General features: G+C 41.9%; 1 protein-coding gene across 1 annotated transcript; it reads right to left on the reverse strand.

The window, feature by feature from the left end:
* Positions 1-322: 322 nt before the first annotated feature.
* On the reverse strand, positions 323-12,820 carry LOC147884521 (putative calcium-transporting ATPase 7, plasma membrane-type). Its single transcript, XM_087397398.1, has 7 exons — positions 12,375-12,820; positions 11,667-11,733; positions 9,656-11,577; positions 8,365-8,520; positions 2,709-2,880; positions 2,322-2,620; positions 323-823 (listed from the first exon to the last, which is right to left on the reverse strand). The coding sequence occupies exons 1-7, from the start codon at positions 12,522-12,524 to the stop codon at positions 473-475; spliced, it is 3,117 nt and encodes a 1,038-aa protein (XP_087253524.1). The 5' UTR covers positions 12,525-12,820; the 3' UTR covers positions 323-472.
* Between the last annotated feature and the right edge of the window lie 2,853 nt (positions 12,821-15,673).

Raw genomic sequence — 15,673 nt, forward strand, 5'->3', positions numbered from 1 at the left:
ATAAGGCAAGATCTTATATGAGAAGAAAAGGATCAAGGTGTGTGACGCATCAGGCCCTAATTCGTACACCCTTTAGAAAAAGATCCCAAGGCGATGCATCAAAGCAAGTTTTAGTCTGTAAGATATGAGCTTCTCCAGGGCATAAATTAACACAAACAATTACTAGCAAAGATATTCAACAGCTTCTTCCATGTCATGAATGGCCCATATTACGTCAGCACTCAGTAGGACTAAGGAGGCAGCAGCACGTCTCCATTGATAAGTACAACGAAGGTCTTAGCATTCTGCTTACCATCTAACGTTATAAGGAAATGGAAGTATCGGAATCAGAATACAAAATTTATAAATCTGCAAATTCAGCTTACAGCGTACAAGAAGTCCTTCTCATCATGAGAAGACCACTGTCAGAAGACCATCCCTTGCCAGTATGAATACTTCTGTACTGGAAATGGTAAGCCTGGCTGATCAATGTTCAGAGTTGCCTCTGGTACACGTTTCTCACAAAAAGTACACCTATACCCATAACTCCGACCAGTGCGCTGGTGACCAGCCATTGTTTTGTTGCAACCGCTTTCCGGACTTTTATATCGAGAGGTAGCTTGACAAGAAAAGCTACAATTATACTGAAAGATCCTAATGCAACACTAGCGAGCCATTGCTCTTTGCTTAGATGAACGGTGTTTGCCAACTTCCCAAGGAACTCCACCATAATGACTTGGAATACCACAGTGCTGAAGATAACACCAAGGAATACTCTGTTATTTAGTATATTTTTGAAAACATTGAGCTTTTCCATTTCACGGGAGTTTAGCTCGTTGAAAACCTGCAGCAACCAAGACCAAATAGTCTCTCAATGGCTTTAAACTCTCTCTCTCTCTCTCTCTCTCTCTCTCTCTCTCTCCAGTCCGACCCATAACCCATGCGCTCAGCCTATTTTCCTCCGTAACCTCTCTGCACAGCCCAGCCTTCCCATAAACCATCCACTCAGCCCGCTTTTGCAAGGGCTCTGTTGAGCAAAGAAGATTGTAAAGATAGCAAAGAACAAGAACCTGTCTTGTGAAGAACGTACCAAATGATGTGTGCATGAGGAGGTGTGACATCTTTTGAAAGGTACAGACCTTGATTAGAGGGTACATTACAACGCTCTAAGTAGAGTGCCCTCTTCAAGAAACATGTGCCTCTCCCAAAGAGTCGTAGCTCTTGGTTGTAGCTCGTGTAGGGGTGTGAGTCTCCCATGGAAGGTCATAGCCTTTTAAGAGTCCATCCATCCAACCCTCTAGGAAAGGAATACACTACTGATTGTGACATTACAAGTATTGAATTGCATCGTGCGAATGGGTGTAACTCTTCATTTAAGGACTTGTCATTTAGTGAAAAAGTGCACCTTTTTGTGAAGGGTGCAGGTACGTACCTCTTCCCTTGCATGGCACAAAAGGCATCCATTCTAAGGGGTAAGTTCTTTCAAAGGGATGTATTTTTCCTTGTTGAGGGTTGTGTCTCATAAGCCGTGTTCAGTCAAAGAGCTAGTGTCCCTTCATCCAAGCATCCATAAGTCTAAGGCAGGAAAAGAAATGCGTCATGGGTCGCCACAACTGAACAAATCCTCCAATGTCTCAAATATGCATTGGCATACAGGCCTTGAAATGAGAAAAGCACAAAACAGCCCCAAACGAATCAAAAGAGCAGGAGTAAGGAGCCTTGACTCTATCAAGGTGGCCAGGATGATTAGAGAACATGGTTTCATTAAAATCAAACCATCTTCCTTAAATAGGAGGAGACTCAAGTCCCTATGTGCACACCTAAAGGTCCTTATTCATCAGGCCTTTTTGTATCACCTGGATGATAAGGATGTACTCAAAAGAAGTTAGCTTGTCTTAAAGAAACCCAAAGATTGGAATTTCATAGCCCCTATGCATACGAACAGCTGGCATCCCATTTCTATGCCAAGCCATAGAGGGCATGAGTCCATGAAAGACCCATACAAGCGGGGCTGGGCTCATACGGAGCGTTAAACCTGTAAACTCGTCCCAAAAGCAAACCTTTATTTTCACACCATACATTTGATTTCTAATTTGTTGAGATAAAATTGGCAGCCAATTTCTTCGCTTTCTTGGGTTAATCTACCAGGACAACCGTAGTTCTAGGCCCTTGATTTCCAAGATCTTGAGCAAACCACTACAATTGATTGCAAATCTGGTACTCTACACACTACAGCCTTAGATTGCCAAAATGATAAGCTTTAACTTTACTGTCTTCTTTCTCTTTCTCGCCTCTTAGTTTCTATATCTAGCATGGACATTATTATAAAACAGTCACCTCACCTGACAAAAAACAAAGGTGTTGAAGATCATGGTATCCAATACTTCTTCAGAATCTTCACCTACTAAATGCAAGAACTCTTTCCCTTGTGACTGCAGCTGCCACAAAACTATGAGCTGATATATAGTTTGACCAAAGATGTTTCTCCACATTACTGTAGTGATCAAGTTTCCTTTTCTTCCGACAGGATCTTTGTCCATTAATTCCTCATATGGAGGCTCAGTCGCCAATGCTAAGGCTCCCAATGTGTCCATAATCAAATTTACCCAAAGTAGTTGCACAGCTGTTAGTGGCGCACGTCCTGCAAACAAATACTTTTAGATGGTTATTATTATTATTTTTAATGTGCAGGTAAACATCCCATCTGTATCAGTCTGCAGGATCTATACCTGTTATGCAGGCTGAGGAGAAATTCAGGAGGAGAGCTACAAGGTTCACTGTAAGCTGGAATTGAACAAATTTTTGAATATTAGTGTAAATGGAGCGGCCCCATTTAGCCACACTCACTATAGTAGAAAAGTTGTCATCTAAAATTATAACATCCGCACTCTCCTTAGCCACCTGCAGAAACAAGTTAAGTTTAGCTAAACATAAAACAAAGAAAAAGAGCACAGCAAAGCATATCTACCTTGCATATCCAAAAAGGAACATTAGGGCAAAAGTGAACAACAAACATAAGCAGAAGCAGAACATATTGAGCTGACCAAAAAGGGATTTAGTTCAAAGAACCCTTATAGTAGTTTGCTTGGAAAGTACGGCCTAGCTGGACTAGCAATCATAATTGGCCCTTCCAAAGATGAACAATTTATGAATTTGCTATTTTGTTACTTTTACAAATGACTTCTCAAAATTCACCTGGGTGTTTGTACTACAAAAAAAAATCAGAAGTGTTCACTATGTTTACACATTTCATTGCTATGGTAGAGAATCAATCTAGTTGCGAGATACAAATGCAACATTTGGACAGAGGACATGTCCAAGGAGTTAGAAACTTCTTGGGTGAGAAATGCATTAGACATGAATGCATGGTCTGCTATACTGCTGAGAATAATGGGTGGCTGAGCAGAAGAAGTCACTAATGGAAAATGGTCAACTAATCAACTAAATGGCTCCTGCCTCACAAATTCTGAATGCAAGCAATAGTATGCTCTAATCATGTTTTCAATAGGTATCCAACAGGTTATGACACCGTATCAGGCTTGGTATGAAAGAAGACCCAAGGTCAGTTACTTCCATACACTCAGATGTGTAGCATATGCACAGGGGAAAGCTTGATGGAAAAGCTGAGAAATGCATATTTATGGGCTAAAGCATTGAAAGCAAGGGTTACAGACTCTACTTGTAGGTAAGAAAGCAATAGGCACGAAGTGGGTATATAAGCTGAAACACACGTCAAATGGGTCTATTGCAAAGGGCTATGCTCAAAAAAAGGGCATAGATTATGACAAGACCTTTGCTCCCACTTCTCGTATCACTACCATTAGGTGTGGTTTCCATGACTGCATCTTATGGATGGCATATTCATCAGCTGGATATCTTGAATGGGAACCTCTTGGAAGAGGCTTATGTATCTCAACCCATTCGTTTTGTTGTACCTGGCAAGGAAGACAAAGTTTGCATGTTAAAGAAAGCCTTGCATGGCTTGAAACAAGCTCCTAGAGCCTAGTATGCAACAATTCATGCCTTTGACCAGCCTAAATGAAAGCAGCCTTTATGTCAGAAAGAAGGGGATAAATTGATCATCATCGCCTAGTATGTTGATGACATGCTGCTCACGTGTACTGATGCTGCAAAGATTGCAGACTTTAAGGCTGAATTCCAGACTTGTCTGATTTGGGACTGCTACACTATTACTTGGGCATTCAATTTGTACAAGATGACAAGGGCATCGGCTTGTTGCAGTCCAAGAACATTCAGAGACTGCTTGAGCGGTTCAAATTTCAAAATTGTGAGCCTGTTACAAACTATGGAGCCAAGGCTTAAGTTATCAATGCATGATAACAGTGAGCCGTTTGATGCCAACATTTACAGCCACATAACCCCACATTGTTTGAATGCCTTATTTACTTATCTAATGCACGATAACTTACGTAAGTTATCAATGCATGATAACAGTGAGCCGTTTGATGCCAACATTTACAGCCACATAACCCCACATTGTTTGCATGCCTTATTTACTTATCTAATGCACGGTCACACATTCATGATGCACTATCCCAATTGAGCTAATTTGTGCACATCCCAAAGGCTTTACATTGGCAAGCTGTGAAGCGTGTTTTCAGATACCTACAAGGAACTCAGTCTCTTGGTTTGCTATTTCCCAAGGAGGGTAGCTTGCATTTACATGCTTACAATGATTCAGATTGGGAATTTGATACTCGGCGGTCAACCAATGGTAATTTTTTCTTCTTTGGACACTCATGCATTTCTTGGTTGAACAAGAACCAATCGACGGGTGCTGCCTCAGCATGTGAAGATGAGTATAGGGAAGCTTTAGTAACCACACTAAAATGTGTCTGGTTGAGAGGTTTGTTAGCAAATCTACATGCATCATTGGAGGAGCAATCTCCAATTCTCACTAACAATCAAAGTGCCATTGCAGTGGCGCGTGCAATGGCACTTGCGAAACACATTGAGATACATTATCATTATGTAAAGAGAGCGGCTGCATGCAAGGGAGATCAGCTTGGTCTTTTGCCCTACACATCAAAATGTGGCAGATCTTTTCACCAAAGCCGTACATCATGAAAAGTTTAAGACTTTCTTTAAAGCTTTGAACTTCTATCCATTTCGTGATTCACATTATTCCTTGTACATTTAGACATTGCCAATGTTGAGATATTAATGTCTAACGCAATGGCCAATGTAATAAGGGTTAGGGACACTTTTTCCCTTTTTAAGGGTTGTTCCCTAACCTTGAGATTTTGGTTGAGCTAATCACCATGTGTGTTAATCCTAGTTAGGGTTCATTGTAGGGTTTTGTCTCTATGACTACCCTAGTGTAATCAATCATTAGGGTTGTTGAGTCCTCAATACAGCCTGCTCCTGTTTCGTGTTCTCTTAAGGAAAGCTATCATAATCAGTGGCATAGGGGTTAAGCAAGGCTGCCCCTTCTCCTCCAACTCTTTTCAGCCTCTTTATCGATGATTTGGAAGAGTGGATAAGAATACACAGCAAGGAGGGAGTCCAGATTGTTGGATATGCTCTAATATTGCTTATCTACGCAGATGATGTGGTATTCTTCGCAAAGAGCAAGGAGAACTTGCAAGCACATTTGGATGCACTAAGAGAATTCCATAGGCACTCGGGAATGCAAATCAATATAGACAAAACGAAAGTAATGGTAATTGAGACACGTATTGAACAGGTTGATGTCACCTTTGAGGGAGAGCCTTTGGAAACAGTCAACATATATAAGTATCTAGGGCTGGAATTCGGAGACAACTACAAACGGAATGCATGTGTGGCATAGACACCCTACCCCATCCTACTGCCTGGAGCAAGTAGGATACCTCTAGACAAGGAAGCATTATGTCAATTCATGGCTTTACCTCAACAAAGTTGAGATGGACGCCAATAGGATACCATGTAAGGAGATGGAAGCTACGCAAATCCCGTGTTGGCACAGAGAGGGAATGAAGTGGATGGAATCATGGGGTATAACAGCTGCTGAATAGCAGAAGATGCATGTGAAATTAGGGAGACATTGCCAAAGAAAACATTACAGAAACTATCACAAAACCCGGGGACAATAATGCAATTCTACAAACTGAAAATTAACTCAATGGACAGCTACAGAATGCAGAAATACCTAGGGGAAGACATATCAACATTCAAAAAGGCATTTAATCTGCAAAATCGGAGCCAGTTCACATGATCTAGAGATGGAGAGAAGGTTATGGGGACAGCAGAGATCATTTAAAAAATCTGCTGGAGCAGCTAGACAAAAAGCTAGGAAGTTCCTTAAAAGAGGTTTTGAGCTCCTCAATGCCTTAAGGATCCATCTCCTAAATGCCTTAAGGCCGATGAAGCACATTGAGGTATGCTATGACGTTGTGAGAGAGCTCATTAAGGACAAGCCGATAATCCTTACGTACTGCCCCACTACAAAGAATACTGCTGATATCTTCACCAAGCCTCTCACTTGAGACCAGAGGGAGCAGTTACGGTTGACCGATAAAGCCTGGTAGGCTAGTGGGTTGGTCAAAGGGTGACCGATCAAAGTTGAAATTGGTGGGCTGGTTGACTAGTCAAACTTTGAGCAAACCGGTGGCTGGCTGATTGGATTGCCACTCCCAAGCCCCTCCTGCCCTATAAAAGGAGGACTCCTACTCCCTGGGACTTCCACTGAAGACCTCTTTCATAGAGGCATGTAGGAGCAAGAGAGGATAGCAGCTAGCTGCCTTCACCCCACTTTGTAAATGAATTTACTGAGTAATATTTGGCGCACCTTTGCTGTACTTTATCTACTTCTTATTCAGTCGTACATTGTGTGTGCTGTGAGTATTGGAGAGAGTTGTTTCGTGCATATTGTGCTGCATATAGGTGCTACAGCAAACGATCGCCATGCAACTTTGGTTGCTATTGCACAAGGCCTGTACCAGTTCGAATATCCTATAGAATCCATCTAAGTGAAAGAGATCTTCAGTGGGAGTCCACAGGGTACGAGTCCTCCTTTGCTAGGGCAAGAGGAGGGGCTTGGGCGTGGCAATCCAATCAGCCAGCCACCCGTTGGCTCAAATAGGACTAGTCAACCAGACCACCAATTTTAACTTTAATTGGTCAACCTTGACCAACCCACTAGCCTACTAGGTTTTACTAGTCGACCCTAACCCTATTTTTCCCAAACTGGGATTGTGAGTTGGGGACCTTATTACGGCTATAGATGCCTAACCATCTAAGGTCGCCAAATAAGGCCTGAAACAGACATACAGATTTTGTCTACTCTCTAGCTAACTAAATGCAACCTTCTAGATATGTGCAGCATGCCACTGACTAAGGCCTACACTTGCTGCTACAGGGTATTGCATACTAAACTATTGAGAATCCTAGCTCTACTACCCATTGTCTCTTCATATGGGGGCTCACATGTGGTTCAGTGATCCCTAACATTCCAAGACCCCCTCTCAATGACTCAATGCGGGTCAATACCCAAGAGTCAAAAGAGATGCTCCATCTAGTCTCGAGTGAGAGGCTTGGTGAAGATATCAGCATCATTCTTCGTAGTGGGGCAGTACGTAAGGGTTATCAACTTGTCCTTAATGAGCTCTCTGATGACGTCATATTATACCTCGATGTGTTTCATCAATGCGTGAAACATTGGATTCTCACGATCACCATGCAACTTTGGTTGTTGTCGCAGAAGACCTATACCGATTCAAATATCCTACACAATCCATCTAAGCCAAAGAGATTGCATGATGCCATACAAGGCGCTCTATACTCTGCCTCCAAGGATAATAGAGTGATTTCTTGCTGAGCCAAGAAATGACTACTGACCCCCGAGTGCATGCGTGTGTGCGTGCGTGCGTGTGTGTGTGTGTGTAGTAGTAGCCTTTAGTTCCAAGTAGTAGCTGTCTCAAAACGAGACAGCTATGAATGTATATTCTTTCTAATGATTACTGTTTCTTACCACACACAAAATTGTATGTGTGTGTGCGCGCACGTGAGCGTGCACATGTGTGTGAGAGAGTGACCACCCAATGTCCCACAAAACCGGGGATCACCCAGGGCTTTGCCTGGTACTGAACCATGTTAGACTCAAGTAGCTTGCCACATAAACCTGAGAGGATGTATGTGACATCCAAATTTCAACATTAACAAATATACTAGATGAACATCCTTTACCTCACTTTCGGCCCTTTAATGCATTATTGAATCCAAAATATGCACTCTCCCCCTCTTAACTATGGTACTGTGAATAATATCATTTTCATTGTCTACCAAATAATATACCTTTGTAAGACTAGAATAAGTCCAATCATGCAAATTTAGATTTTTAGTTGTTCTAAAGACCAAAAATCTACAAATAAACCCATTACTTACTTCAGTTCCAGAAATTCCCATAGCTAGTCCAATGTCAGCATCATGTAATGCCGGTGCATCATTTGTCCCATCGCCAGTGACAGCGACCACCTCTTGCTCCTTTTTCAAATGTCTTACTAACAAAAGCTTATCTCCAGGTGAAGATCTGGCCATGACCTATCAATCCAAACACAATCATCCGTGACTTTGAATGTTACTTATGATGCAGTCATCCAAACATCAAAGTGATCAACCTTGTAGAAACAAACTCATCTAAACCATGCCAAAGCTATCTGCACGCACATCTTGCAAGAAGGGAATATTGAAAAAAATCGCATATTATAAATCAATTACAAGAACAAATGCAGATGCATTCCAAAACAGGTAGATCTATAGAGTTCCGATTCTAGTCTTGCTTGCTTCATCAAGAGAGGGAAGGATAAGATGGTTGTACCTATATCTGTGACCTAATCCTCACACGTGAAGGATTCTATGACTTGGAGTACAGGAAGTCAACTACAGGTTTCGGCTTCTCAATTGCCCACATTGCATCCAAGCCTCAACAAGAAGTGACTGAAAGTGGCACTTCTTCTAAAGTTCTAAGCAGAGTACAAGGCAACAGGCATAGTTGTCTGAGATCTATCAAGGGCTATCATAGGAATCATACAAGAAGGAAGCTGGAGCGTGACTGATGAGCGACAGCAAAAGTGGATAGTTCAAGAAGTAAACAAGAAGGACATGTAACCCAAAAAGAAAAGACAAGTAAATTATTAGAAAAACTCTTCATACCATGACAGTGCGAGAGTATGCTTTTTCTAACTGACCAGATCTATGTGGGGCCTAGAGACCTACCAAAACTTAAGATGATAAAAGATTAATATGAGCGAGAAGGCTTCAATCTTACACTGGACTTGCAAGTAACATTGTAGGTTCACACTTACACATCATGTACCTGACGTGTTCGGACCTTGACACAATGTACAAACAGCAGATGAAAATAGCTGCCCTTTTGTTTCATAGATGGTCAACTACATCTGACTCTTGTGGCAAAAGGCCCCCGGCAACAAACCTTTCACATGTAGAAGGCTAGATGCTAGATGCTGCTAAAATTAGGCATATAGAGGCAAGCAAGGGGCAGGGAGGGGGCGCTTAATAGGAGCCAGAGAGCTGGTAATCTCAATATTTGCAAATCCAAGCTACAATATGTACAATCAGGAAACAATTTTTCTCAGTAAAGTTATTATTAGTCAAACCAACAATATTATAAGCATGCTGCTAGAGACTAATCAGATTTGAAAGGCCCGGGCGATACCTGCAATTTGGGGACTTGCTCTTTCATTTCTTTTTCAGTCCAGGTTCGAAACACGGGGCCCTCAACTGCCAGCCCATCTTTCGTTAGAATGTTGCATTCACGAGCAATGGCCTTTGCAGTTTCAATGTTATCCCCAGTGACCATCCTTACAACTATTCCAGCTCTAGAGCAGAGACGAACAGCATCTACAACCCCAGGACGAACTGGATCCTTGATCGCAACTATAGCTGCAAATGTAAACCCTGTATCTGGAATGACTTCGTTGGTGCAAGTTTCACCTTCCATGTTCTTGAAAGCAAGGCATAATGTCCTCAAAGCTTTTCCTGCAAAATTTCTAATAACTCCTTTCAGTTCATTCCGTTTGTGATCGTCCAAAATAGACACATCTCCACCAGCATTCATGATGTTCTCACACATATCAAGGACAATCTCAGACGCTCCCTTGCAGTGTACACGGTATCTGCCCTCTGCAATCCTCAACAACACTGCCATCTTTTTCTTAGAGGAATTGAAAGGCTCAACTTTGACCATATCTGCTCTTGATCGAACTGCTTGAAAAGACCCTCCAAGACTCAAGCCAAACCTCAATATGGCAGTTTCAGTGGGTGAACCAAGCAGCTCAGGCTTATCCTTGTCTTCCGCCACATCCCCATTTGTATTTTGAAAGATTCCCTCCAGAAGCAACTCCAATGCCTTCTCAGAAAGGCATGAGCTCACTTTCTGGGGCTCATGAATTGCGTGGCCAGTCCACACTTTCACCAGTGTCATCTGGTTGGTTGTTAAGGTTCCCGTCTTGTCACTACAAATACATGTGGCTGACCCCATGGTCTCGCATGCTGACAGATGGCGAACAAGAGCTTTGTCTTTCATCATCTGTTTCATTGCATAAGCAAGACTCAGTGTCACAGCGAGAGGAAGCCCTTCAGGCACAGCAACGACAACGATGGTGACTGCAATTGTAAAAAATTCAACTATTTCTACCATGTCCTCCCCTGACCAGTGCATCAAATCCTCCTTTTCGTAACAGAACCTGCCTAGCAGGATGACAAAAGTCAAAATGGCAAAGCCTAGTCCGATCTTCCCCACGAGTGTTGCCACTCCGTTCAGCTTGACCTGCAAAGGAGTTTCCTCGTTCCCAACTTCACTAAGACTCGACATTAGCTTTCCCCAATCAGTATTCATGCCAACAGCTGTTACTAATATTTTTGCACTTCCATCTTGCACCTTAGTTCCTGACAACACGAATGGCTTTTCTTTGCTTGGATACACAGGCTCACTCTCTCCTGTTAAACTAGATTCGTCAATGGTCAGAGAAAATCCGTTTATATAGATTCCATCCGCAGGAACCTGGTCTCCGATAGACAAATGCACCACATCTCCAACAACTAAATCGAAAATCGAAATTTTCTGTCGACGGCCATCACGAGTGACCTGAACCTGTATTTTCTTCTTTTCTTTCTCCAAGTCACGAAACTGAAGAGATTGCCTGTAATCGCTTACTGCCGTGACAAAGACAACAATCAAAATACTGAAAAGTATACCAACACCATCATGCCAGCCTTCACTAAGGCCTTCCGTGGTTATGCCAATCGCTAGAGAGAGGACTGCACAAACTATTAGAATCATGAGCGTCAAGTCCTGCAAGGCCTCCCACACAAACACCAGAAAGCCCTTGTGAGGCTTCTCAGTATAAGTGTTGCGCCCAAAAACTTCCCGCCTTTTGCGGATGTCCTCAGGACTTCCTTCAATGCCTTTGTCCAAAGGGCGGACATGGAGCTTTTCAGCAATTCCATCGAGTTGACCGAGTTTAACATATTCACTATATTTCTCGTGTATGCCTGCCAGTTGCTGGGCGTACGTTTCAAAGCCATACTCCGCCGCGTTTGACAGAGCTTGTTTGGCGTTGACTGCGGGGCGACTACCTACAGAATATGGAGAGAGCTAGTTACACATCAAAAACGGATTGTGCCGAAGTGGAGGCAGCAGTTCTGCAGGATTGATTAAAACCCACCATCCATAAACTTAAAGGCAGCCATGCCTGCGATAATCCCAGCCTTGAGCTTCTTCTGTGCATCTCGCTGCAAGACATGAAGCAAAAGCAAATGGTTAGATTCTTGTTTCTCGTGCAAGCAATCACCTAAACTGGGAAACTACTTTTGATTCATGCCGTCTCTGCAAAAAAAACTTCCGAAGATCTTGTCGAATCTGCAAAAGAAGCAAAGAAAAGGCGGTCCTTGAATTGACTGACGCTTGACGTTCCAATGATGCTCGGTGCTGAGTGGAGATTTGCTCTTCTCAATTGTGCTAGATTTGGGTGCAAATCCAAGAGGAAGCACGGTGGACAAAGACAATGGTGTAGTAGCCCATAACAATTTCTGATCTTACAAACTGTAAGCTCGCCACCAAGCAACCACACTCATACCATGCATAGTAGCGTCGTATAAGGGGGAAGAAGATCCAGCACATGGAACTATGAACCCGTGCATATGTATGGGAGGTGGAGCAGAGTCGGGGGTGACAAATCGCTTCAGTTGCTTCATCCATTGCAGGCAGCGGGGCCAAAATCGTTATATCGAAGCTCTTTCAGCTCGTTAGGGAAGATCTGAGTTTTTGCAATGATTTTGAGGGGTTGAATGCAAGGTTTTTATATAGTAGTCCGAGAAAATCGTCATCTGGGAAACGAACAGTGTGATTAAACAAGGTTATATCGCAAACATACCGTCTTGATTCTCTGTTCGACATCCAAGGTATGTCGAAAGCGGCGTTTGGGATTCAAGGTGAAAGTATGATCTTTCCAGTCTTGGAGTTGATTATCAGGAGCGTCTTTATTGGGGATGCAAAAATGCTGCATCCCCGAGAAATTCTCCATTGGAAAGGGGCAGAGGGAAGGAGGGTGAGGCTGAAAAGGTCAAAATGGCAGAGCTCGGAGAGAGAGAGAGAGAGAGGAGGGGGGGAGAAGTTTGTGAAGAAGCAAGCGGTCTAAAAGGCAACTAACTATTCAAGGAATTCTGTCATTGAAGCAGGTGTGAGGGAGGAGGACTGAGTGAGGGTGCTCTTAAGTAAGTAGTAGTAGTAGTAGTAGCAATTTGCAAAGCACGTTGCTTCCCCACTCTCACACCTTGACTTGACTGACCCCATCCTTTGCTTCCTTCCTAGGTTGCAGCTTCTACGCAACTTCTGCACTTTACTTTCTTTTATTGCCTCGGAATCGCCACAAATACCTTTTCCTTTTGCCTACAAGAAATTGTGAGTGGCAGGTACACTCTCTCTCTCTCTCACCCATAGGTGCCGCCCATGAGTTTTATTCTTTCTATTAATTAGTGAGCGAGGGAGCCAAAGAATTAACCTAAGCTTGGGATGGAACGAAAGAATTAACACCTAAGCTTGAGGAGGTTGTGAAAGCTTGGTCTCGAAGGTTCTAGCCTCTTCTCGTGCCTGCATCCCCTCCTCTATAAATCTGCTTCCTTTGTCATTCTTTGTCCTCTCTCTCTCTCTCTCTCTCTCTCTCTCTCTCTCTCTCTCTCCTCTACTCTCTCCCTACCTCTCTCAGTGTCACTTGCTCCCTCTCCTACGAGCTCTCTCTCTCTCTCTCTTTGTGCTGATGTCATCTCTCCCTCTCTGCGTCCCTCTCTCACAACAACCATTGCTTTCATTTGTTCATGGGAATTTTGTATCGAAAATTAGAATCACTTTGCAATTGATTCCAATTGCAAACGATCAACGGTTCCCATTATAAGAAATTGCCTCCACTCATAAAATGTTGCTTCCATCGGCTCTCTAATCTTGCTTTCAATCTCACCAACATTTCCCATCCTCAACTCCACAAGGTAGATTTCAAATGCCTAACTAAGTTAGGGAATGTGTAAAGCTATGCCAATTGGGGAAACTTGCAAGTGGGTTCCTCCACTGGGCATTAATATCATGAACTTTTTATTGTGCATTCATTCAGCACCCCAAATTAGTTTTCAACGACCACAATTAATTTTTCGTTTTAGAAGGACTCGCACCCTCACTTAGTCCTACCCTTCCAAGGGCAAGCCCAAAAACCTTAATCTCAAGATTAGAAAAGCTTTTATTAGCACTGCTATAGCAGACCAATAGCTTATACGATTTGGGTGTGTATCTATATCAATTCCCTAAGGAACCTCCTCTATTGCATGTCATTGTAGGCTGCAAGCAATTAGCCCATCATTGTTGTCCATGTGTGTATGTGTGTGTGTGTGTGTGTGTGTGTGTTTAGATTAAAAAGTCTCATCAATAATTGAGCCATACAATTAATTCCATCAATTGGATAAAAGGTTTTTTTTAAATTAAGGAAAACATATAAGAAAAAAATGTTTAAGACATCTAAGTTTTAAAATGCAATAACCAAAGTTTGCAAAAAAAAATCACCAAAATTAAGAATTTTCAATAATATTGAGTTTAACAAACATGATATTGAAAAAAGATGTCAAATCCTCAAGCAATCCACGTTCCGAGGTTTGGGTCCACTTACTGCCACCATCCAAACAAACTAGATGCTAGAACATCATAGTTACAATTGGGTAGACAGGTAATGCCTATTTTTCCCAGCTTGTTATCGCTTTACCTAGGAATATAGACAACCATATGGATTCTTAAATTTTATATATATATATATAAAGTTTAAGTCACCAATGGACTAAGAAGCAAATGAGTGCATGGGTTGAGAAGGGATGAGTGAAGGTATGGGAGGATTAGTGTGCTTGGTGCGTGGGTTGATTAAAAGGATAGTGTAAAGGAGAGATTTCACGGGGGGTTACTTAAAAGAATAATTGATAGTTGGGGAAGTATACATGTGTGTGTGTGTGTGTGTAAATAAGTGTTTCTGTGAGATACATTTACTAATCAAAATTTGTGTGTGTGTGTGTGTGACCCACTCCCAACCCAGAGGGTAAGACCACATGGTGGGGAGTAATGTGGAACTTACTCCCCACCTACTGATAATGAGTAAATAAAAGTGGATCTGTATGATAAGTATCAAAATAAAAAAATGATTCCAAGAGTAAATGCATAAACCACTTCTACAAAATAGATATAAAGGTTAGTAAAAACTAAGGCGGATTTAAAAATGACTAGGGATTTTCCATGCTAAAGAATGATCCAATGGATGTGAATTAATTGTATGGCACTAGCCCGACCAAAGGCTAGCTGGGAAATCAAAGTGTGTGTTTAGATTAAAAAGTCCCATCAATAATTGAGCCATACAATTAATTCCATCAATTGGATAAAAAGTTTTTTTTTAAGGGAAACATATAAGAGAAAAATGTTTAAGACATCTAAGTTTTAAATGCAATAACCAAAGTTTGCAAAATATTTCACCAAAATTAAGAATTTTCAATAATACTGAGTTTGACAAACATGATATTGAAAAAAGATGTCGAATCCTCAAGCAATCCACGTTCTGAGGTTAGGGTCCACTTACCTGCCACCATTCAAACAAACTAGATGTTAGAACATCATAGTTACGATTGGGTAGACAGGAGCTTGTTATCGCTTTACCTAAGAATATAGACAACCATATGGATTCTTAAATTATATATATATATATATATATATATAAAGTTTAAGTCACAAGTGGACTTATATAAAGTTTAAGTCACAAGTGGACTAAGGAGCAAATGAGTGCATGGGTTGAGAAGGGATTAGTGAAGGTATGGGAGGATTAGTATGCTTGGTGCGTGGGTTGATTGAAAAGATAGTGTAAAGGAGAGATTTCATGGGGGTTACTTAAAAGAATAATTTGTTGGAATACTGAAAGGAAAGAGTAGAGTGGACACAAACTCAGAATACTTGCTTTACTTGCTTGTAGAATGAAGAAGAGTGAGGTCCTTAAGTAGGCACCTCATACATGCTCACTGACATCACGGATGACTTCAGAGCTCCACAATCATCTCCTCAATCTGCTCCTAGATTCTCTCAATCATCCTATGTGGCTCTTCCACCACCTAACTGTGCTTGTGGGCACCTAACTGTGCCTCTAGCACTCACACATAGAAA

This window comes from Dipteris shenzhenensis, chromosome 26 (assembly GCF_047967505.1).
Source record: "Dipteris shenzhenensis isolate YYH24624 ecotype China chromosome 26, Dip_SZ_1.0, whole genome shotgun sequence".
In the NCBI taxonomy this organism is placed as follows: domain Eukaryota; kingdom Viridiplantae; phylum Streptophyta; class Polypodiopsida; order Gleicheniales; family Dipteridaceae; genus Dipteris; species Dipteris shenzhenensis.

Excerpts from the sequence above, each read along its gene's own strand:
- LOC147884521 (XM_087397398.1), bottom strand. The coding sequence starts at position 12,524 with ATGGAGAATTTCTCGGGGATGCAGCATTTTTGCATCCCCAATAAAGAC. Across the intron at positions 8,521-9,655 it reads AGCAAGTCCCCAAATTGCAG|GTCATGGCCAGATCTTCACC; the intron begins GTATCGCCCGGG and ends TTGGATTGATAG. Across the intron at positions 2,881-8,364 it reads TGGGAATTTCTGGAACTGAA|GTGGCTAAGGAGAGTGCGGA; the intron begins GTAAGTAATGGG and ends TTGTTTCTGCAG.